This window comes from Haemaphysalis longicornis, unplaced genomic scaffold, assembly GCF_048455015.1.
Source record: "Haemaphysalis longicornis isolate Haplotype H1 unplaced genomic scaffold, Haemaphysalis longicornis Haplotype H1 scaffold_13, whole genome shotgun sequence".
In the NCBI taxonomy this organism is placed as follows: domain Eukaryota; kingdom Metazoa; phylum Arthropoda; class Arachnida; order Ixodida; family Ixodidae; genus Haemaphysalis; species Haemaphysalis longicornis.
The window spans coordinates 91,691,358-91,714,420 of NW_027526233.1; the positions used below are offsets into that span (position 1 = coordinate 91,691,358).

The 23,063-nt window shown below is 48.5% G+C and overlaps 1 protein-coding gene across 2 annotated transcripts; it reads right to left on the reverse strand.

Moving 5' to 3' along the window:
• Positions 1–5,587: 5,587 nt before the first annotated feature.
• LOC144164142 (uncharacterized) lies at positions 5,588–22,373 on the reverse strand. Of its 2 annotated transcripts, none has more exons than XM_077694677.1 (6): positions 21,849–22,373; positions 20,429–20,485; positions 17,801–17,933; positions 13,370–13,601; positions 8,788–9,197; positions 5,588–5,633 (listed from the first exon to the last, which is right to left on the reverse strand). In XM_077694677.1, exons 1-6 carry the CDS (start codon positions 22,203–22,205, stop codon positions 5,629–5,631), a joined length of 1,194 nt encoding a protein of 397 aa, XP_077550803.1. In that variant the 5' UTR covers positions 22,206–22,373; the 3' UTR covers positions 5,588–5,628. The 2 variants fall into 2 exon arrangements, with proteins under 2 accessions (XP_077550803.1, XP_077550802.1); XM_077694676.1 differs by lacking the exon at positions 5,588–5,633 and adding an exon at positions 6,097–6,154.
• Between the last annotated feature and the right edge of the window lie 690 nt (positions 22,374–23,063).

A 23,063-nucleotide genomic window follows, 5' to 3' on the forward strand; every position in this document is an offset into this window, starting at 1 on the left:
GTCGCCGAGCAGAATGCGAATATGGCAGCGCAACGCCAGTTTGGCGTTTCGGAAAGAAGCGGCGGTACTGGCGGAGCCAGAAAGCTAAGCTGTGCGCGTGCAACCCCCGGAACAGATCATTCGTGGACATCAAGCGGTGCACCCCGAGTTGGAGAACAAAGTGGCGGACTTCGTCCGGGAACTTCGCTCACGATCGCGCCCGGTTACAGCGGAGGCCATCCGTGGACCAGCTCCGCGAACTGGACAATGAGTGGATAGCCGGCGACAACGAAAAGATCCATACAAGCCGGCTGCGAAGACCATCCCTCGTGACCGTGTCAAGCTGGGTGTCCTCCTCTTGGCAGTCGCTACCCGAAAACATGGTTGCACGAGCGTTTAGGAAGTGCTCCATCAGCAACGCGCCTGATGGCACAGAAGATGACAATGAGAAGCAGTCGTCCTCGAACGACTCTGAGAGCTCGGACGAGTGACTTCGGCAGGCATAGTGAGTGGCAGTGACTGACAGGCGTCGAAAATAAATATAGACGTGTGTGCGTTCTGTGCCGAATTATTTTTTTTGTCAACTTTTCCCACCTCAAGGTAGGGGGTCGACCTATATTCCCACTCGACCTATAATCCGGTTTATACGGTACAAGCTCTTTTGCCGTGGTGCCTCCGTTTCCCGCTACTGTTCCTCGAAACAAGCATGCCACTGGTGCTTCCACTTTATCTATGCCTTACTCCTGCGATAACAGCTTCTGCTGAAAGTCAAAAGATCACACCAAGTCGTCGGGTATTAGTTCAGACGAGGAGAACGCTTCCAGTTGGCCTTGAACATCACCAGCTGTTCACCGGCCAGTTTCAGTTTCATACGAGGGTATTTCCGGAGGTCTAGTTTCGCTGCTTAGTAGAACTGCCTATTCTGACAGTCTCCAACAGCTTTGTATTTCTTTCTTTTCGAAATTGTTAGGTGGCGCTGCAATGTAGTAGGCCTGTAGTGCTGAACTCACTTCATAGCGCAACGGCGGCTTGGTGAAGGTTTGCTGGGCACGATTCTAGCGCATCGTACCTTATTCCTGCAAGCAGGGCTACCATAGCGAGTCAGAAAATGATAATAAACCGCAAATGAAAGTCCTGACTGATAAGTGATCAGAACGTCGACAAGCATCCACTAAAGAGTTTGGTTTTCAACTCCAAGAAGATTTTTTCGCATTGCTTGCTTATCTACAGTATTGTGCCGGTCATAACCATTGACAAGGTGTTTCACATCATGTGGAGGCTAATTGGGGCCTTTAATAATGTCAAACCACCAGATTTCTTCCAGAGAACCATCCAAAATAGCAAAATTCGAAATAGTGATTGGGCTTCACTGCAAGGCATGGGCACCACGCAGAACAACATTTTCTTTTATATCTGACAAATTGTACCGTGCAACTCAATTTTTGTTCTACGACAACTTTTTGAAATGCTTACCTACAAAATGTATATTCTAAATTTTTTCTACTACTGGTGGTTTAGTACACACAACTTACTTTTTCTTTATTTTCTTCGACCCCTGGGCAAAAATTTCGAATTAGATCATTTTTTTGCAATCATTACTTATGAAAACATAATTACAGGGACGGACAACCGATTTTTGTCGCGTATATGTTCTAGTCTAGCTCATACGAAAGCCAAAGTTTCATTAGCCCGGTAACCACAAGCAATTTATAAAAAAAAAATTGGCAGAAATAATTTTCATTTGGCAGCAAACCTTCTGAAATCGGAAGGGTGGCGGTTCGTAGTGCAGAAACTTGACCCAACAATATGTGTCCCCGTCACGTGACCTGCAAACCTAACAGCCACTGTAACTGCTGAAACGTTTATTCACTTATTGAAAACCTTTGAACACAAGTAGGTATTTGTATAATTTTCAATTGTATATGAATTTTTAAACATTATTTCACAAATTTTTAGGACACGCCGCCCGCCGCTGCTGGGTTGCTCTCAGTGTGGCTAACTAGCCCCCATGCCCACAATCAATGGAAGCGTTCTGTAAACAGACCCAGTGAATGGGCTTTGACGATTCTGCCTGACTCACGGGCATTTGTTATGCCAAAATATTCGATTTCAGTTTCCAAATACGGCAACGGCAGCTTAAAAAAAAAAGAACAGGACGTGCCCGGGGAGAATCGAACTGCCAACGTCCACAACGTGAAGCCACATTCTACCTATCGTCCATGCCAACAGATGGCCCCTTCGCGCAAAATAGACTAGGGAATTAAAAAAAACACACAAAGGAATAAGAAAGCCTGCGATTCACACATTTTTTTCGCTGGGGACAAGTCTTTAAATATCACTTTTCATTTCGCATACAGACAAAAGTATGTATGTTGCCGAGCTACTCTATGTCATGGTTGCCAGCATTATTTTTTGGAGGACACATACGGCTCGTAGATGTGAAAATCTCGCTTTAAAATGTTCTAGGGCGTTATAAGCAAAACCATTCCTTGTCAAGGGGCTTTAAGTGATGCCCTTTCATTTGGGATAGAGAATACATACTCGGCGAAAATCGGTTGTCTGTCCCTTTAAAACTGGTGTCGTTGGAAAGCGTGTGGAAACATCTGCATTTAACTCTTTCGCTACCGCGCCTATCAAAATCGATCAATTTGATCGATACTTTTGGGAGCGCCTTTTCATAGCCTTCCAGGCGTTTCTCGAACAAGTAAAGCTGTTCGGAGTTAGATCAGAAAATGGCCTTTCAAAATCAGTTTTGTTTTCATTTTTGCAACGGAAACGTGATTTTTGACACGCTTTTGAATCACCTGGTTGTGGAAAAGGGGCGTGGTCATCGCGCCTCAAGGCTACCAACGAGGAATGCGTGCAACTCGTAATTACTCTGCACCAGCGCTTGTTTTTTGCTATCAGGGCGTGAATGGGGAACTAGCAAACGATTTTCAATCGTCAGGTTCACGCTCTGACAGTAATAATCCCAGAAATCGGCTGAAAATGTCAAGCAGTGCCTGGTTGCAAAGCTACTTTATGATTTTAGGCAGTTTTATTGCCTTTGCGCAAGTTGTCATAAGTACTCTGGTAGTTCTACTTACCCCAGGACCATTCCCAAACAGTTTACAACAGTTTCGGTTTCGTTTCTGCATCGCGAAATTCATATTTAGCGCAACTACGCAGTTACCCAACTTCAAGGCTAACTGCCATGGCGCCTGAAGCGTCCGCGACTGATCCTCGAACAAAGCACGCCGCTCCTCATTTCCCCCCACCCTAACCCGATTTCTGCGATAAGAACTTCAGATGCAAGTCAAAAGGTCACACCCAGTCGCCAGATATCTGTTCCGCCGAGGACAGCGCTTCAAACCGGCCTTACACTGCCAGCTGTTCGCCTTCCAGTTTCGTTTTCATGCGAGGTGTCTAAATCTGGGTGTCTAATGTTGCTGCTTAGTTGAACTGTCTATTCGGACGGAGTCTCTGATAAGTTTTTGTACTGTTTCATTTGAAAAATGTTAGGTGGCGCTGCAATAGAGGAGGCTCGTTGTGCTGATCTTTTTTAGCGCGCGACTGCTACTCGGCCAAAGATCGCAGGGGACGATTCTAGCTCATCGTACCTCATTTTTGCGAGCAAGGCTACAATTGCGAGTAAGAAGATGATAATAAAGCTCAGCTTTATGTTTTGAGAGATAACTGACCGTGAACGACAACAAACATCAGCCACGGCGTTCCGTTTTCAACTTCATGCATGTTTTTTTCTGCATCGCGTGCTTGTCCCAAATATTGTGCTCGCTGTAAATGCAAAGTCAGCCATTGACAAGATGTTTTTACGTTATGTGGGGGCAAATTGGTGCCTCTGATAACGTCAAACCGCCAGATTTATTCCAAGGAACCACCCAAAATTGCACAGTTTGAATTAGAGGTTGGGCTTCACCGCATGACACGAGCACCGTGCGTGCTAACATTTTTTTTTTATATCTGAAAAACTGTTCCGCGCAAGTCGACATTTTTTTTAGGGTGTGTTTTTGAAATGTTTCCCTGCAAAATGTATATTCTAATTTTTTTCTACTACCGGTGGTTTGATATACACAACTCCTTTTTTATCATTTTTTTCGACAACTTGACAAAACTTTTGATTTTGATATTTTTTTCACAACTATGATATATGAAAACCTTTAAAAAACTGGTGTTATTGGAAAGGCCGTTAAATAATCTGCATTTTGTGCTCCTGCAATTAGTGCCTAAATAATTTTTTAGCAGAAAAAAAAAATGTTTTCTTGGACCCCCCAAAATTGGTCAATTTTCTGCGGTAGCGAAAGAGTTAATATCCCTGCAGTGTGTGCCTAACCAATGTGTATAGCACAGAAAAAATGTTTTGTTAGACCCCTCAAAATTGGTCAATTTCCAGCGGTAATGAAGGAGTTAAGTAACAGTGCGATGTGCAGCCACCTCGCTTCTGGCATTATTTCACTTCATGTACATCAATTATTACCATTCGTGTGACCAGTCCTAATATCAAGCGCACATGCCCCGCCACCCCTCGCAGGGATGCAGTGTGCGCCGCACCCTAATTCTAAAGTGTTTGATTCCCGAGGCTAGCGAGCATGCTGTCGAACGAAGCAGTAACTGACCGTCTTATAACACCGCAAGAAGTGCAAAGGTTCACTTCATGAACCCCATGAACAGCATTTTACACTCAAGTACAAGCCACGGCGAAGTTGACCCCACATTGTTTTCAAATGGACTCCTTTCGAGCCGTGCAACTTCCCGTGATCTGGCACACGTTCTCAACATTATCCCCGCCTTAGCGTCACTGTTCAGTACCACAACAGTTAAAATTACCCAATGAGAACCCAACTGACACCTTAACCTGAACCAGAGAAAAGATTGGTGAAGCACACAGAACGCTTGAACTACGCCAAGGCCGCTTCACCCAGCAGCCATGATTTTTGTTGCTATTGCAATACCCAACAACGAAGGCCATTCCGGCGAATGCAGCCGAAGAGCGAATCACGCTTTGGAAGTTACAGTTTGCTTCGTTACGCAGTCTTTCTTTTTCAGTCTTTTGTCTTCGCGAGCGAGCGACGATACTACAGGTGACCGGAAGGCCTAAGACGGGGGTTCAGCTGACCTAGTGATAATCAAGATGAGCAAGCACCTCATCCTTTCAAAAAAAAAAACAGCACCACTTGGGCTGCTTGGAAAACCATGTCATCAACTCGGCCTTTTGCCCCACAGAAACTGGCACAAGTGTCAAAATCCTTGCCTCTCCAGTTGTTTCGAAGCAGTTTGGCGCAATTTTCACATTTTTGGGAAAGCCTGGTGCAGTTGTATCAAAACTGCACAATATGCACAGCTGTCTCACCCCTCAATGCAATGTGATGAAAGCGCTCTCACCATCACACCAGTGCTCCTCCCACAGGGATGAACTTGTGCCAACACTGCCTTGTCGTGGCCAACACCGGATCTGCTGTACTGCTGGGTTGTAGTGCGGAACTTCTGTCGCTGCCGTGCAGGCATGGGTGGAAGCGGCCAGTAAAAAAAGACAAGAAGAAATTCCAGACAGCTGATGGTTGGTGTCTATCGTTACACAAAGAGAAAATACTCATCGAATTGGGCACACGTACCTTTGGCAACAGGTTGGGATCCCGGACTTTCATTTCGACGTCAGCCTGGAATTCAAGGAAGCGTTGAGGTGTCACAACAACAAGAAGACATTTCTCACTTGAAAAGAATAAACATCACACGAAAAGAAACACAAGATAGAGAATACAAATGAACACAGCACTGTCCGTTTCTACTCATTTGCTTTGGCTTTGCTACTCCTGTGCCATTTACTTTGCTCATTCCGATTTTGCGTGTTCAATGCAACGAAGCTAACCTGGGCTAAGACGTGCACCGCAGTGGCGGGCTCCACGGTTAACTCGATGTGCACCCAAATCTCAACACACGGGCGCTTTCGCTTTTCGCCTCCATTAGAAAATCAGCCGCTGCAGCCAGAAATCAAAACCATGTCCTTAGGCTCACCACCAGCCCATGCCTTAGCCACGGAGCCATCACACCGGGTAACTCGCCCAATCCTCAGAATTGGCTAGTTCTCACTGAGTTTGGGCCATTGTCCTTTGCAGATACGTACCTTGGTGGGCCGCTCAACCGCCAGGCTGGGTTCCTGTCTTGCCATTTAAACTCCAGCCTGCAAATGAGGGTGAGGGCCCTTTTACAGCGCAGTAACTTCAAAACAAGTTCTCACAGTGCATGTCCACTGATTGAAACTATGGGTACAAAGTACCATTACCATTCCGCCGTTCGCTTCTTGGTCAGTAGCTTGCAGGTTAGACAGAATGCCTTTGTGACTTCAAACAAAAACAGCGCTCAAGACGGGACACAAAGAAGGAGGCTACACACACATAGCGCTATGTGTGTGTGTATACTCTTTTTTTTGTGCTCCCGTGTTTGAAGTATGAACCAACAAGACCGAACACTTCGATTGCTTTATGACTCAAACTATGAATACAAAATACCATTACCCTGTTGCCATTCGCTTCTTTGGTCAGTAGCTTGCAGGTTAGACAGAATGCCTTTATGATTGAAACTATAGATATAATGTGGGCATCTTATGTACCAAGCTTGATTTCCCAGAGTACATATAACGAGGCACTGAATGAAACACCAATAGCAGCAGCTCATGTCCCTGAACATTTTTCCCCAAGCAATGGCTACCTACACGCTCTCCCACTGGACAAACGCGTCAACCAAAGAATAGTAGGCCTTACAAGTGACTGATTCCACTTTCATTTCCTCACATTACCGCTTTCTAGTCAAACACGAACAAGAATTGAAGCAATGCTTAAATGTAACTAGTATTTTTCTTGCCCCTAATGCAGTGGCTCGGAGCCACAGAGCGGGATTGGCGACGGCTCGATAATGAGTAGTTAAGGCAGCGATGAAACATACGAGTAAATGTACAGAAAAAATGACCAAATACACTCCGCAAACGCGGGGAGACGTGATGAAAAAATGGTTTTAACAAAGGAATCTTTCGTTGGCCGAGATAAAATCACGAAGCGAAGGCTCTTGGCACTGAATAAAACACGCAGCAGTTTTCAGCCGAGGCTCAGGAGTTAACACTTTCGTGACCGTGCCTATTTCCATTGAAAGTATGCTATCGATGAATACAAATTCAAATTTTGGTGCTCTCCGAGTGCTTCTGCACCGCTAACGCCATTCGAATGGTAAAAGAGAAAATATTTTATCAGTTTCGCTTGCAAGTTTCGTTTTTGCGCAGCGAGGGGAATTTTTAAATGTCCTTCGCCGGCGGGCAGACGTGCTCACGTGGTTTCAACTACGGCGTCGCCGCCGCTGGCCGATGCTTTGCGCGAACGGCGGTAACTGAGCTTGAATCTGTGCATGATGGTAGCAGCACAGACACGTAAGACGACTTCGATTCGTCAGACTTTAGTACGGACAGTGAAAGGACGTGAAGTCGTCCCGGACCATCACCAGGTTTCACTTTCTTCTCTGGTCGCCGTATCGCGGGGGCGTGCTGTTGAAACAGATCCAGCCCTGTTATAAAGGCCCCAGCTCTCATCTGCACCGTGTCAACGACGTTCGGGCGAGACCATTTGGTGCTGGCTGCACAGAGAGCAAAGTTCTTTCCACGAAGACGTCCTGTTATTGACCTTGGTGTGGCGCTCCGGAGAAGCACGTCGCTGTTTGTAGATATTTTTGCATGTAAATAACTTTAGTACTTAAAGACCTCTTTTTTTGCAGTATTATTTTATAACAGTCTTATGTTCAAAGTGTATATTTCAAATTGTTTATATGCCTAAGCATTGAGGTTATCATCAATTTTTTTCTTTTTGTTACCTTTTTTGTTGTCACAATTTTTTGATAAATTCGTAATACATCTGCTGTTTCAAATTATTACTGTTGGAAAGCCCCATTCTTCCTCTATCATTTCGTAACAAACTTTAGCATCCATCATTTCCTGTGGCAAGGAAAGAAAATATTTCTTGGACTACCCAAGAACAACCGGTAGGCACCAATGTTTATAAAATTGTATGCATGTAAATAACTTTTGTACTTACAGAGCTCATTTTCGCAGTATTACTTTGTAAGGGTCTTATGCTCACATTGAATATTTCAAATGTATTTAATGCGCACCCTGTGCAAAGTGGCATTGATGTTTCTGTCATTTTTTTATGCTTTTTCTTCTTTTGATAATTTTCTTTAAATGTGTATTAAATATGTTTTTTGATATTATTACCATTAGAAAGCCCTATTCTTTCTCTATCGTTTCGTATCTCACACTTCAGCACCACTCATTTCCTGTGGCAAGAAAAAAATATTTCCTGGAACACCGAAAAACACCCGATTTTTTTCGTGGTCACGGAAGTGTTAAAATGGTACGGCTAGAGAACTTTTTCTCTGTTGAGAGAAGCGGTGAAACTCTAAAAAATAATGCTCTTGGGGTTCCCATTGATTCCAAATAATGTCAATTCACTCGCGACACTTATTTAGAAAGCACACCTTTTTTTTTTTTTTTTTGCCCACCGCGGTGGCTCAGTGGCTAAGGCATTGTGCTGCTGAGCACGAGGTCGCGGGTTCGATTCCCGGCCGCTTTTCTGATGGAGGCGAAAAGCAAAAACGCCCGTGTGCACAAGACTTCGGCGCACATTAAAGATCCTCAGGTGGTCAAAGTTAATCCGGAGTCCTCCACAACGGCGCACCTCATCGCCTGCGTTGCGTCGCCGCGTTAAACCCTGCAATCAATCAATCAATCAATCAATCAATTCTTTTTTTGTGTGTGGAATTGAGAGCACTCACGTGCCGCACTGGTGCTGTCCAACAATCCAGGATGTTTGTGGGGTGTCATGGACGGAACGGCGGTGAGAGAGAGCTTGGGGCGCATGTAGGGAACCCCGAAGGCCTGGCTCAACGTAGGGTCGCGCTGGTAGTCGCTGGGCGCAAAGTGGCGGGAACACACCTTCACCGTCTGCATATCATTTCTCAGGGACAAGGCGTTCAGCCACAGCGCACGGCGAGATTCTTCAGCCGGCAAGTTGTGATAGAAGACTGGCAGGACGTCCTCGCTGACCGACGTCATACGCCGTCCTCTCCGTCCATTCGGGCAGTCTACAACAGTGCACCGTTTTGGCAGCGGAGTTGAACGTGGCTTTGACATGCTGACGGCGCTACGAAGTTGGTGGCTGCAGCCCGTCTGCACCGATGTGGAACTGCGGTTATAAAATTCATTGTGTTCATTGCGAGCATGAACAACGTGAGCATGAACAACGAGCATGAACAACATGTTCACTGCAAGCATGAACAACGCAAAACACAAGGGCAAGGAAACAGAAAGGTCTCTCTCGTTCCCCTAGGACAAGACCTGTGACTAGAGCAGCAAAGCTACTGAGCTACACCCCACAACGCGCGTCACATTGACGAACTGCGCATGCGGAGAGCCTCCTATATACGCAAGGGCCAGCCATGGAGGTGAAAAGAAGCTCGCTTTCTTTCTTCTGTGGAGGCATAGAGTTCCATTATAAGAGGCTCTATTGGGGCCCTAGCATCGCCAAAGCGAAAATGAATAGAGGGGAAACAAAGCAGACGAGACAGGCTTTCTCACACGGGCGACAAGGTGCGTTATATCTCTGGAGAACAATATTTAGCTATTTTTCCGATTTAAGGAGTGCTTTTGAGTATCCTACGTTGATGTTAAAGAATTACTTCAAGTGTACACACTGCCCCAGACGATTTTGCTGCCTATTTAACAGCGTTTTGTCCGAACCAAAACGCCACTTACCTGACATTCCGCCGTCCCTGTACGAGAGCAGCCGTGCTCAGCAATTCTTACCGTTACTATGACACAACTGCTGCATGAGAAACTTACTAGAATAAGAACGCCAACAACAAAGCCACCAACATTGTTTAGTTTTCTAATTAAATTCCTGTCTGATCCAGTTCGGTAAGAAACTGCCATCACGTCCGTGCATGGTTTGCATGCTGGTGCAAAACTTGGTCACCCGCAACCAGGTCGCACCCAGTAGGCGCTAAAGTGGCAGGGCTAAGATACCATCACAGGCTTTTGCAGGCGATATATGCCCCAGTACGCGCGACACTAACCACATCCGCATGAAAAGAGGCTTCGCCAAGTTTGCTGATCGCGTGCGGCTATAGGAGCCACCAAACTGGCCTACCGGCTCTCTCTCTGCCCGCAATTCCTCCACGTGCTGTCGGTCAGGAGAGGGAAACAAAAAATTACCCCACCTTCCCGTGAGGGGAACCCTGTGGAGATGCGACGCATCTTGGGGGTTCACTTGGTGTTTCCGTTGGGTTGATTCTCTAATTGTGTGAAACACGCGGCGTAACATTAATGATGACGGCCTTGTGGTCGCTGAAGTGTACGGGTAATGGATGGTGAAGTAACGGGACCACCGTGCAATTTGCAGCGAAGATCAAGTCTATGCACGTGCCCGAAATCGGAACGCCGGTGCTGGAACGACCACGGCTATGACGCAACACAATCCAACACAATCCACTTTAATCCAATCCAATCCAATCCAATCTAATCCAATGCCCCTCGCGAGAGAGTGTTCGCTATCGGAGAGGAGAGGGGGTGAGCAGCGGCGAGCGCAGCGAGCGCGGCGAGGAGAATGGGGGAGGGGTGTGGACAGACAATAACAACGCCGTATGGAGGGACAAGGCAAGTGAATGAGATGCAGTCGCATCTAAAAGAACCGCGACCTCCAAGATATTTGTGTGTTTGTATTGATTCCGACCGTCAAATAAGCGCAGAGTGCTGGGGAAGGAAAAAAGGGCGGGGCAGCTGGCTTCCCCCTGCCAATCGTTCCCTGCCTCAGAGTCAATTTCTCTTTCTTTGTAGGCATTTTTTTTTAAGTCAGAGCCACGGGTCGCGCGATCGTCTACACTAATGACCGTTGGTGTCGCCATGACTGCTTATGTTCAAAACGTACTGGTTTTTCTCTTGGCATGCTAAGGCTGCGCGGAAGGCGTGCGCTTATCGCCGGTTGAGTTAGCTGGTGTGCAGGGTGCCCATCTCGTCGTTTGTCTTCAATTCCTTGCACTTAGTCCATCATCCATTGAGTTTCTTAGTAAGTCTACGTCATCGCCGAACACGCATCAACTCACCCGTCTTATACGCACTGCTGTCTCTCCCTTTGACGACATCTAATGGCCACTGGATACCGAGTCACACAGCAGAGTGTGTGATACGTGCAGCGCTGCCCATTTTGTGCACACTAAGGCCCATCCACGTGCCGGACTGTGCTCGCAGTCCAATCAGTCATGTGATTCGACGTCACAGTCTGCCGCGGTCACATCTTTCCGTCCAGACCTGTGTGCTGCCATTACCTGTTTTCATGACGCCAATGCCGAAGTCCTTAGTGCGCAAGCCCTCCCACCTTCCCCCCCCCCCCCCCCGCCCCCTTCGCACAAAAATGGCAACCGGCACTGCTGCATTTTTCTTCGAGGGTTGGAGGCTAAAGGGGGATTCTTCAAAGAAACAGGGAATACGAAAGAAAAACCCGTCGCCCCTTTGTAAGCTGTCTCCTTTCTCCCTCTGCTTGAAATGACTCCCTCACTCTCTCAAAGGCGGTATTCACCGTGAAACAGCAGAAACATACTGGTCACTTTTTCCTTGCGCAATTAGTCCTGCGCGCTTTGCCAGAGCACCGCACCCTCACTCTAGTGACGTCAGTGCGGCAACGCTTCTGACTGCGGGCCCCTAGCAGCCCGCCAAGTAGCCTCACAAGATGCAACGTGCACGCAGCTTGTTGGTCTCATCACACAGCCACGTGAACGGTCACCCCTGTGCACTCACTTTTCGGCCCTTCGTGTCAAGCTTGCCTAACGCGCGGTGACCGCTAGTCCTCACGGCTGTGGCAAATGCTGATCCAGACATCGAAGCAATGATCGCTCCTCCTGGAGCTAAGCCTGCTTTTAAAGGCCTAGGAGCCTAATTTAAAGGCCTAGGAGCCCATACCCCGAAACCTAATTCGCCAAGCAAGCTCATTTTGCAACACCATGTGGAGCGGTTCCTTTTAAAGGCCAACTGCACTCAAAATTTCGACCTCTTGAAATTCACCGTATTTTCGTATACAGTCGAATCCCGCTACAACGAAATTGACAGGACGTGCGAAAAATTTCGTTAAAGCGAAAATTCGTTGAGGCGAAATCTGCCGCAACACACCACGGAAAGGCCAGAAAAATAGCGCCGTATGCTTCCACATCATTGGCAGCATAATACAATGTTTAGAAAAAGGAGTGACGCGCAATAACGTCATGTTTATTCGGATAACAAACATACCAATGGTTATCTGTTCTTTCACTGCACGCGAAGAACGCGTTGCGGAGTGGGGTGAAGAAATGCAGGCGCAAAACGTATTGCTGTACAACAAGGCATGTCCACCGAGCTGATTACTTGCAGATAGCTGCTAGGCGTCGGAAGCCCCCCTCTCACTTGTAGCAGGAGCAGTGCCGTTATCTTATCATCTGACACGGCGCGGCAGCTACTGACCTTGGCAGGTTAGACGCGCGCGCTTGCATTTAACACAACTGCGTGCTCATGACTAAGATAGGATGACTTGGCTTCAAGACCAAACACGCAAACATGATTTTTGCTTTTGGCTGTTAAGAATGGTAGAAGGACAGCTGCTCACAACGCATACATGACGGCGCCGCGCCAGCAGCGGAGCACATTTGTGCGATTTCAACCAACTGGATACGGATTGGCTGTAGCTCCGACTTGGCGAACCGGGCCTGCGCCTCATGTAAAGACGGCCAGCCACATCGTTATCACCATCAAACAATGGCGTCCGCCTATGTTTTTTTTTGTTTTTGTTTTTTTTTTTTTTTTTTTTTTTTTTGTGGCGGTGTGGCCGCACCGCGCATGTTTTCGGTGAAACTAAGCGTCCTGAATGTATAAAAAGTTACAGATAGCTGGCGCTATGCTTATTTTATTGTAAAATAATTGTTCAAACCCAGCCCAAATCATCGAAAATTTCGTTGAAGCGAAAGCAAGCCTGACAAATGGTTCGTTGTGGCGAGGACTTTGTTGCATGGACTTCTATGGCTGGCTGACGGGGAATTGGAAATATTTCGTTGAAGCGGAAATTTCGTTGAAGCGGCGTTCGTTGCAGCGTTCGACTGTAGTCTGCTTAAAAAGAAAGCAAAATGCACAATATAACAGCTGAAATACGCGCGTGGACGCCGCTGAGAACCCCATCGTTGAGAACCCCAAACGTCTCCTCATGGGAGTGTGGGAGCATGCACACTAGGCGTGCCCCTGCCATCAGAGGTGTCGTCCCCCCGTTGACAACGCTGGGCTGCTAGGCCTAACGGCACTCCCAAGCACGGCACTGAAGCCTTACAAGTGGGGTGCACTCACTCGTCACCCGGCGTGTCATTCCGTGTCCCCGGTGTGTCGTTTGGTGCGTGGGCGGCGACCGATTTGTCGACTTTCTGGTGGACGGGTGAGCCCTTGGACAACAGCACGTACACGTTGACGATCTCCCACCTCGGCTGTTCCTCTGGCACACGCGGCGGTGGGGCGGCGTCCTCAACACCGGTCTGCACTGCACTGTGGCACTTCTCCCTCGGGGTGACGTCCACCTGCAGGCCTGCGGGACACCATGAATAGCAACAACCGCTTCCTAGGAGGCAGAAGAATCGCAACACCATTTTTTATGACCACGTCACCGTCGGAGGAATATCACAGAGCAGATCTGCCGTAGCACTGTCGAATCCGCATCGCCAGCAGTTTCTGCGAATGCCCCCCCGTACTGATCTCGTGAGCCGCTTAATTAAAAGGTGACCGTGGACGTGACGCAGGCGCTGCGAGTGCAAATGCTACCGCAGCTAAAGAACGACGCGCGACAGGGGGCGGCAAGACGTACGCTGGGAGCAGCCGGTCGGTCTGCCTACAGGTCTGCCTACAGATGTGTTCAGCTTAGCACTGTGGCGGATATTCGATTGCCACTCTCGTAAGCGGTGCAAATGCAACCCGCCATCGCATCATTATCTCCTTTCTTATATAAGCTGCCATGGTTGGGACTTGGGTACAATTTCGTGCAGCGGTAACAAGCTATCACTCGAGCTACCTGCGCCGGCCTGCGCCACTTCGCGGCCGTGGCCACCGCCTGCACAGCGACCGTGCGGCTTGCTCAGTGGGCTTTTCGTGTCTCCGGCGCGTTTTCGCGTCCCATGTAAATAAAAAGTAATAAAAACAGTGCCTGGAATCGCTGTAGAACTTTGGTCGCGGCCAGCTGCCCGATGAGCCGACGAAATCACAGCCAACGATCAGGTCGTTCGTTCTCAAGAGCAGAAGCTCCGCCCTCCGATTAGAGCGGCAAGTCGGCAAAAAACGCCAGCAGAATGGAAGCAGCAAACACAAACTCGTGACGTGTTCGGACGTTGTTTATTTACAAAATATCCACAGGATGTCGATTGCGCGTGGTCCTCTGCTGGCTGGTCGGTTGCGTTTCGCACACTTTAAAAATTTTAAATATGTTCTAGGCTGTATTCGCCGCTGATATTTTGCACATGATGTATGTGTGTTCACACCAATCTACCTCCGAAGTTATCTCGCTTTCAAAATTTTGTGTCAGTACCCCTTTAAGGATAAAGCAAGCAGACGACAGCGCAGATGGACAAAGCATACTTTTCATGTGTGGACCGTCTGCACGCGGCGAAAAGGGCAACAGGTTCGAGCGGTTGAGGGTGATGGCAAAGATGGACGCCGACCGAAAGTGTCATTGCGCAAATATGGCCAGAGCGTTGGCTGCATGAATGAGCCACGTAAAATCACGTATGTACTGGGTGCAGGGTTCGTACAGACTTCAAAAGCAAAAATTCAAGGGTTTTCAAGGACTTTCAAGGACCAGAAAACACATTTTCAAGGTCCCCATCTAATGTTTTATCTGGGATTATTTATAACTTTGCCAACACAATGCAACAGTTTTTTATTGCACAATACCTAAGCATATTAGTGCACATTTAGATAGGTGCTAACGGGTTCGTATATGGTCCCCCAGCTTTATTTTTTTTTATTTCATGGCTGGTATTTGGAGGTTTTTCTTTTTTCTTTGTGTTTTGCTGAGGCTGTTCGATTTCTAAACTTAGTTAATGTTGCCTGCATCTCCTGCTTTGTCAGCAAGAGTATCAGCTGAAATTAAATCGAGCAAGTGTTGCTTCAAAGTAAGATGAACTATGTACATGTCCACCATTTGCACGTAAAAGCAAACGTAGATAGAGCGTATGAGGCACAGCAAACATGCAATGAGCAAGCATCCACAGACTAGACGGAAGATGCATGATAAAGAACAGAAGCTGGCTTTCACTGGATTGTATCGCAATATAGATTAGATTGAGAAGTACCTGCTCCCAATGTTGCCTTGTAAATAATGAAAATCCACCAAACTTGTAATTTCACGCAATACACTAAAACTTGATTGTTACAATGTTTCTTTACATAAGACCTAAAATCCATGACAAACACTTTAAACTCTTGTGAAAAGACAGGGCCATTGAATCTGTCCGGAAAAAATCAAGGGTTTTCAAGGACCATTTAAAAATTCCAGGACATTCAAGGCCTTGAAATTGACACTTCTAAATTCAAGGGTTTTCAAGGTTTTCAAGGACCTCTGCGAACCCTGTGAGTGAGAACGCATACATGCAGGAAAGTAGCGCCCACGCTTTCTTGTTCTGCATTTCATAACTCCTGCTTTCTTTGCAGTCACTTCATGCGCTCTACCTTTCTTGGCTTTCCGACGTAGTTCCGGACGTTGTTGCGGGCTAGCATCGCTTCTCCTTTTGGTATCACCTCTCCCAGCTTTGCCTTCTTGGCATGCATCTCCAAGCCAACAGGAACAGCACAGCCACTATAAATCTCTTGTGCACTCACACCATCCAATGTATCGCATCTAGGAGACATAGACTAACGGAATTAGAATGGCTGCGACTTGTGCCGTGCTTCCTGGTGAGCCGTTTTTGCTATCCCCTCCCGTACGCACAGCTCACCCCCTCTCAACGCACCTCCCTCAATGCCTTACTTCAAAGAGCCTATCACTCCGTGCTGCTACTGCCGCCACACGCACCCACCCAATGACTCCTCGCGCTTGGTATACATAATACCATAGACGAACTAATCGAAGCCCATCGCCTGGCCCAGCTCACTCGCCTTTCCCAGACCCCAACTGGTCGGCCAATCCTCGATAGAATTAGTGCCAATCCCCCGCTTCTACTAGATGCTCCAGCTCGCATCCCCCGCCTTCTCCGCGCACGTCTCCACATTAAGCCGATCCCGCAAAATATGCATCCAGCCTACCACCGCGGACGCCGTCTAGCCCGAGCCCAAGCACATCTCCCCCGCTACCCTCCCTCTGAGCACACGCTCTATGTAGACGCAGCGGCCTACTCCACCCGTCCTGCCTTCGCACTCGCTGTAGTAGGCGCTTCTCCAGCAATCCTTCGGGTTTCAGTTACAGTCGCCACCACCACCTCGGTAACTGTGGAAGAAGAGGCAGCGCTTGCCCTTGCCCTTAATCAATTACCCACTCCCCAGATCATTTTATCTGACTCCCAAACTGCCCTACGAAATTACACAAAGGGCGTCATTTCCGTAGCTGCCCTCGAAATTCTTCGTCAGAATCCCCCTACCCACCCCGTGATGCTGCTGTGGACTCCGGCCCACACCGGCGTAGGTTGTAATGAGACGGCACACCAACACGCCCAGGCTTTGATATCCCGGGCTCCCGTTTCTTTTACGCCTACACACGGCATCCCCGAAGTGTCCCACGCGTACCTACTTACGTACAGGGACATAACTCAACATTACCGCCCCCTCCGCAGGAACCTACCTCCCCCGCACCCTTCATTTACTCCGCCGGCAGCGCACATGTGGCGGATCTTACAAACTTACACTTTCCCACGCAGCACTCTCCTTGTGCACACTCACCCACACCAATTCACCTCCCCTAACTGCCCCTCATGTGGCACGCTGGACACTCTCTTCCACTCCCTCTGTGAGTGTCCGCGCGACCCCTTTCCCCTCCTCTTCTTCTCACTGGGAGCAGGCTCTGGGGAGCTCTGACCACACAGCACAAGAAACCGTCACGGACACAGCCCTGGACGTCACGGGGGCCCATTGGGCCTCCGCCACCCCACTACCCTGAACCCAATGCAAAATAAAGTGGCACTACTACTACTACTACCGCTGGGCAGGCAGCTGGAAAACACTGCGATCAGTGTGTCGCCCACTCATGTTTGCGTCTGACAAGTCAAATGCCCATGGCACAAAAGCCCTGTACCACCGTGTAACCGTGCCAAAACAAGCACGCATCTCGCGGGAAACTTCCCAAGAGCATAAAAATGTCGATAAATAGAGGCGTAGTGGCGATCTCGATATGCCCGCTGCTCCGAGCAGAGAGGCATGGTTGCTAGACTAGGCAGCCTTCCGCGCGACAAAGTGCACTATTTTGCTGTCTTCCCCCGCCAAAATAGCAAACGGCAATGAAGCCTTCCGTTGTCAGCCTGCATCGTCCGCGGTTCGTTTGTTACGGTCACCAGTCAATGACGTATCACGTGGTACACATACCGCTGTCCGAATCAGTGATTTTGTTCTAGCAAGCAAATGTGTAAACTAAACATTCGCACGAGATGCACATGCGCCAATCAATGAGCAAGATTTTCAAACAAAATCCCAACAGGCGTAAGTTGAATAAGCTGAACTGCTGACAGGGGAAACATGCGCTCAATTGTTCAGCCTTTCTTTCCAAACAAAACCTTGGAGGAGATGTGACATAAGTGCTCCCCATCTCACCAATGCTCCTGCCACTGGGACTAACTCCGGCCTGCACTGCCTTGTCGTGGCCAACACCGGATCTGGACGGCTGCACTGCTGGCTTGTTGTGGGGCACTTCTGTCGCTGCCATGCAGGCGTGAGGAGACGCGGCCTGTAAAGAAAAAAAAAAAGAAATTCCAGACAGCTGATGGTTGGCGTCTATCGCTACACGGAGAGAAAATACCACATTGAATTGTGAGCACGTACCCTTGGCAACAGGTTGGGATTCCAGACCTTTAAATGCAGAGCATTTCAGTAACTCACGATGTCACCCGCGTTGACATCTGTACTCCGCATCGCACCCCTCCCTACAATATAAAAAAAAATTCTATCCAGCGCCCGCTTTCGATCCCTCGACCCTGCGGGCGGAACGCAATGTACATGGTGCTCTGCCCACTGCGCCACAAAGCCGACACAGAATGGGACGCTAGAAACACGCCTTATATCGTTGACTCATTCAAATTACTGCTGACGAGCGCTCTCTTGTCAGCAGTTGCCACAAGTGCAACAACATTAACGTAACGCAAACTACTTAACGTCGTGCGCCCCCGGAAATGCTCTGCATTTGATCGTGCCCCTCGCAAGGGGGATGTTTCACTGCGTCTTCTCTCGGTCGCGGGACCCGTGGCGCCATCTTTATTTCAACGTCAGCCTTGAATTCAAGGAAGCATTTTTCGGGGTGTCACAATGACCAGAACACATTACCAGAGCATAAAAGAATGACCTGCATATGAACAAGGAAACCCAAGCCGTCACTTGGGTTTCGAAACAGCGATAGGAAAATAAATACCCGGCACACTTGATTTCGTCGTGTGTCTGCGGTTGTAGGAGACCAGCGCTGTCCGGAATTTCAGAGCAAAACAATGGTAGCTACTTGTTATGACAAGGCATTCGCAAACCCATGAATCACACAGAAAAAAAACACCATCCACATGAACGTCCTTGAGGGCAAGCTGAGGGCCACGCCGCAAACTACATTTCGTGTCGGGAAACGTGCTGCCTGCGCAACGAAGTGCAACCAGCCGTATGGCCCCGTCACCACTGTACGGTCCAGGGCCCAGTGCCATTCATTTTCTTTTAGAAGTACCAACTTGCTCAATCTGATTTTGGGTTTTTAACGCAACGAAGGTAAACGTGTGGCATAGTGGAGGGCTCCGGGGCTAACTCGGACCACCTGGGGATCTTTGATGTGCGCTGAAATCTCGAATAAATGGGCGTTCTTTTTTTTTTTCCGCCTCCACCAAAAACGCAGCTGCGGCCGCCGGAAATCGAACCCATGTTCTCGGGCTCAGCAAGCCATGCCCAAGTGTCGGGCATTTCGACACACTAACTGGTGCGGTCCCTGGGAAGAGCATCGCAGAAATGAAACACACGTGCCGCGCGGCGCCTTGAAACGCCGCGCATTCTGAGAAAGGCCGTGCCTGCTCGCACCGGATGTACTAACGGCCACCACATGGGGATGGACCCCGATGAAGGACTCGCTTTTCCCCCTTCCCCGGCCCCCAGCGGCAGGATGAGGGGAAGATGAACACAAGGAGAGGAGGTCTGAGCGTGGGGGCTCTCGGGCTGTCGTCTGTGGGCTCCGCTCGAGCTCTCTTTCTTAGCCGCCCACTGGGCTGTAAATAAATGTACAGTTTTTGTATCGGAAGCTGAGTTTGTCAGTTGAAGATACCCGGGGTCAGATCCTCAGCGCTGTGGCGGCTTGGAGGAGAAGCCCCGGGGAAAAGAACATCGCGAAGATAACTCCAAGCCAAACCCGCCGCGGTGGCCCAGTGGCTAAGGCATTGTGCTTCTGAGCTTCAAGGAGCACTGACACGAACATTTTATGTTACACTTTTATTGCTTTTATCGATGCTTAATGGCCTGGCGAACCTGGAACAGCACTTCAAATACTTTAGCACGCGATAGTTAATTACATTGAACGGCCTGAAAATCGTTCGTTTCAAACTCCCGCGCTTTCATCCCAAACGGCGCATATGACAGACCCCTGCCTGACCTCACCGCTTTGTGCGGACGTCACCAGCACCCACTTGAGAGGGTGTTGTGCCCGCCCGCCGCGCGCATGAAGTGACGTCACGAGCTTTTGACGAGCACTGCCGCGTCACTTCTTTTGGCTCTCCCCGGATGATGTCACGCTGATGTCCATTTGCTGAGTGGCTGCTCCGTCGGCGCGATAAATGAGATCCAATTAAACTAAGTTCTCCGCGTCGCAGGCCGCTCATATTTCAGCCAGGGTATTCTGTTGAGTGAAGGAAGCAAACTGTGCAATAACATTAACGCCGAAAGTTGGTGTCAGTGCTCCTTTAAGGATGCGGGTTGGATTCTCGGCTGTGGCAGCCACTTTTCTGATGGAGGCGAAAAGCGAAAACAGCCGTGTGGTTGAGATTTCAGCACACATTAAAGATCCCCAGGTGGTCAAAATTAATCTGGAGGACTCCACTAAGGTGCGCCTCATCGCCTGCGTTGTGTCGGCGCGTCAATAAAGCCCCCAATAGTCGTCATGACATGCCATAGCCACTGAGACATCACACCGGTCAACTCACCCAATCTTCAGTATTGGCGAGTTAAATTTCTCACTTTGGGCAACTGTCAACTACACATGCATACCTTGGTGGGCCTGTCAACCGCCAGGCTGGGTTCCTGTACTGCCATTTCAGCACCAGCCTGCAAGTGAGAGTGGGGGTCTTTTTACGGCACAATAACTAACTTCAGCATGTTCTCACAGTGCATGTTCACTTATCGAGACTATGGATACAAACTGCCATTACCACGCCACCCCTCGCTTTTTGGTCAGCAAGTTGCAAGTTAGATGGTATGCCTTTATGATTGAAACTATGGCTAAAATGTGGCCATCTTACCAAGCTTGACCTGCCATAGTACAGGGGGGATTAAAATAAACGCGAACAACGGAGCACACAGCCTCCGACGCATGCTGCACCATCTGACTGCAAAGCCAGTAAAATGCGCGCATGCACACTTCTTCGAGAGCGTTTGAGAGTGTGGCCTACATTTGTGTGAAATGCTAGATCAAGAAGCGATGCCCGTTGTTTATTTTGAGCCGCCTTTTCATGCTGCGTCACCACTGAGCAGGATGATCATTGAAGGGCATGATGCTAGCTGCAATCAGCCTGCTGCGCACTGGGCTCCCGAATGTAGTAGATAACAAGACGCTCAGTGGCGACACAGCATAACAAGACGCCTAAAAATAAATGACCGGCGTCGCTCCTTTGCCAAGCATTTCGCCTAACAGTAGGCCACACTTTCAAACACTTTCGAAGAAGTACGCATGCGTGCAGTTTACTGACAGTGCAGCCAGACAGTGCAACATGCGTTGGAGGCTGTGTGCTTCATTCATATTTCTTTTAATATAACATATAACAAGGCACTTAATGAAACATCAATAGCAGCTCAAGGCACTTGGCATTTTTCCACAAGCAATGACTATCTACACGTTCTCCCATTGGACAAACGCGTCAAAGAAACAGTAGGCCTTACAAGTGACCGATTTCACCTTCATTTCCTCACGTTACAGCTTTTCAGTCAAACACGTGCAAGAATTGAAACAATGCTTAATGTAACTTTTATTTTTCTTACCTCCAATATAGTGGCTCAGACCCAACGTTCGCTCAGACCCACAGAGGGGGGATTGGCCAGGGCTTGACAATGACTAGTTAATGCAGTGATAAACATACGAGTAAATGTACAGACAAAATGCCCACATACAATCCGCAAAGATCGTTTTAACAAATGAGTCTCTAGTTGGCCGAGATAAAATCGAGAAACGAAGAGTAAATTTCCTTTTGTAGAGTGTGTGTGTGTCTCCAAGGCTGCTGCCGCTGAATGAAACACGTACAGTAGTTTACAGCTCGAGAGTTTAGAACTTTTCCTCTGTTTAGAGAAGCGGCGGAACCCTAAAAAACAATGCCCTCGAGGTTCCCGTTGATTCCAAATGATGCAATTCACTCGCGACACTTGTCTAGAAAGCATTTTTCATCTCTTGTTTGTGGAATTGAGAGCACTCACGTACCGCACTGGTGCTGTCCAACAATCCAGGACGCTGCTGTGGTGTCATCGACGGAACGGCGGTGACAGAGAGCTTGGGACGCCTGTAGGGAACCCCGAAGGCCTCGCTCAACGTAGGGTCGCGCTCGTAGTCGCTGGGCGCAAAGTGGCGGGAACACACCTTCATCTGCCCAAGCTTCGCTTTTCTCAGGGGCACGGCGTTCAGCCACAGAACACGGCGAGATTCTTCCGCCGGCAGCTTGTGATAGAAAACTGGCAAGACGTCGTCGCTGACCGACGTCGCGGGCAGCACTCCCCGGCCGTTCGGGCAGTCTACGACGGTGCACAGTTTTGGCAGCGGAGTTGACCGTGGCCGTGACATGCTGACGGCGCTACGAAGCGCGCAGCGGTGTCGGCGGCTGAAGCACGTCCGCACTGACACGGAACCACGGAACTGCGGTTACAAAATTCACGAGCGTGAACAAGGCGAACATGAAGGGCAAGGAAAAAGAAAAGTTCGTTTCTCGAGACCTGCGAGCCGCACTGTCACTGTTCTGTGACGGGGTGTCCTCCCTATTCGCACGTCACGTGGGAACAATTTTTATTTTTACTTCGCACGCCGCGTGGGAACCCTTTTTTTTTTTTTAGTTCGCACGCCGCGTGCCAACAATTTTTATTTCTAACTGCATTCTAGTTCACACGCAACTGAAATGGAAAGGAGAAATGCACGTCTATAAATAGCCATCGTCTTGTGTTGTGGGCACCGTGTTCGGACTGCTACATGGAGAAAAAAAAATGCGCTCCAATCCATTCTGCGAATGTGCTTGCAAAGCGAAGCACCCACAACGATTACCCATTACACGTAGTGAAACCAGAGACAAGTGAAATGCACTTAACCACACCCTTTATTACTTCAAAGAGATATGCATGATGCATGAACGGTGGTTGGTTGAGTTGCATTGGTGTAGCACATGAATGGCAACTCTTGTTATATATATATATATATATATATATATATATATATATATATATATATATATATATATATATATATATATATATATATATATATATATATATATATATATAATAAATCAAGGAAGCTCAGACCCGCTGTATTGGCGGTGAGATCTTTGAGTGGCGCCCCCTGGCTCTGACGTCGGCTTAGGGATTCGCGCCGCTGTCGTCTGCTACACTCCGCTTGTGAGGGGCAACAGTGCCTGGGCTAGAAATCGCCTGC

Coding starts and splice junctions, on each gene's coding strand:
- LOC144164142 (XM_077694676.1), bottom strand. CDS start 22,205: ATGTCACGGCCACGGTCAACTCCGCTGCCAAAACTGTGCACCGTCGTA. Junction 17,934..20,428: donor CGGTTGACAGGCCCACCAAG/GTATGCATGTGT, acceptor TTTTCTTTACAG/GCCGCGTCTCCTCACGCCTG. Junction 13,602..17,800: donor TCCCAGTGGCAGGAGCATTG/GTGAGATGGGGA, acceptor GGTGTCCCGCAG/GCCTGCAGGTGGACGTCACC.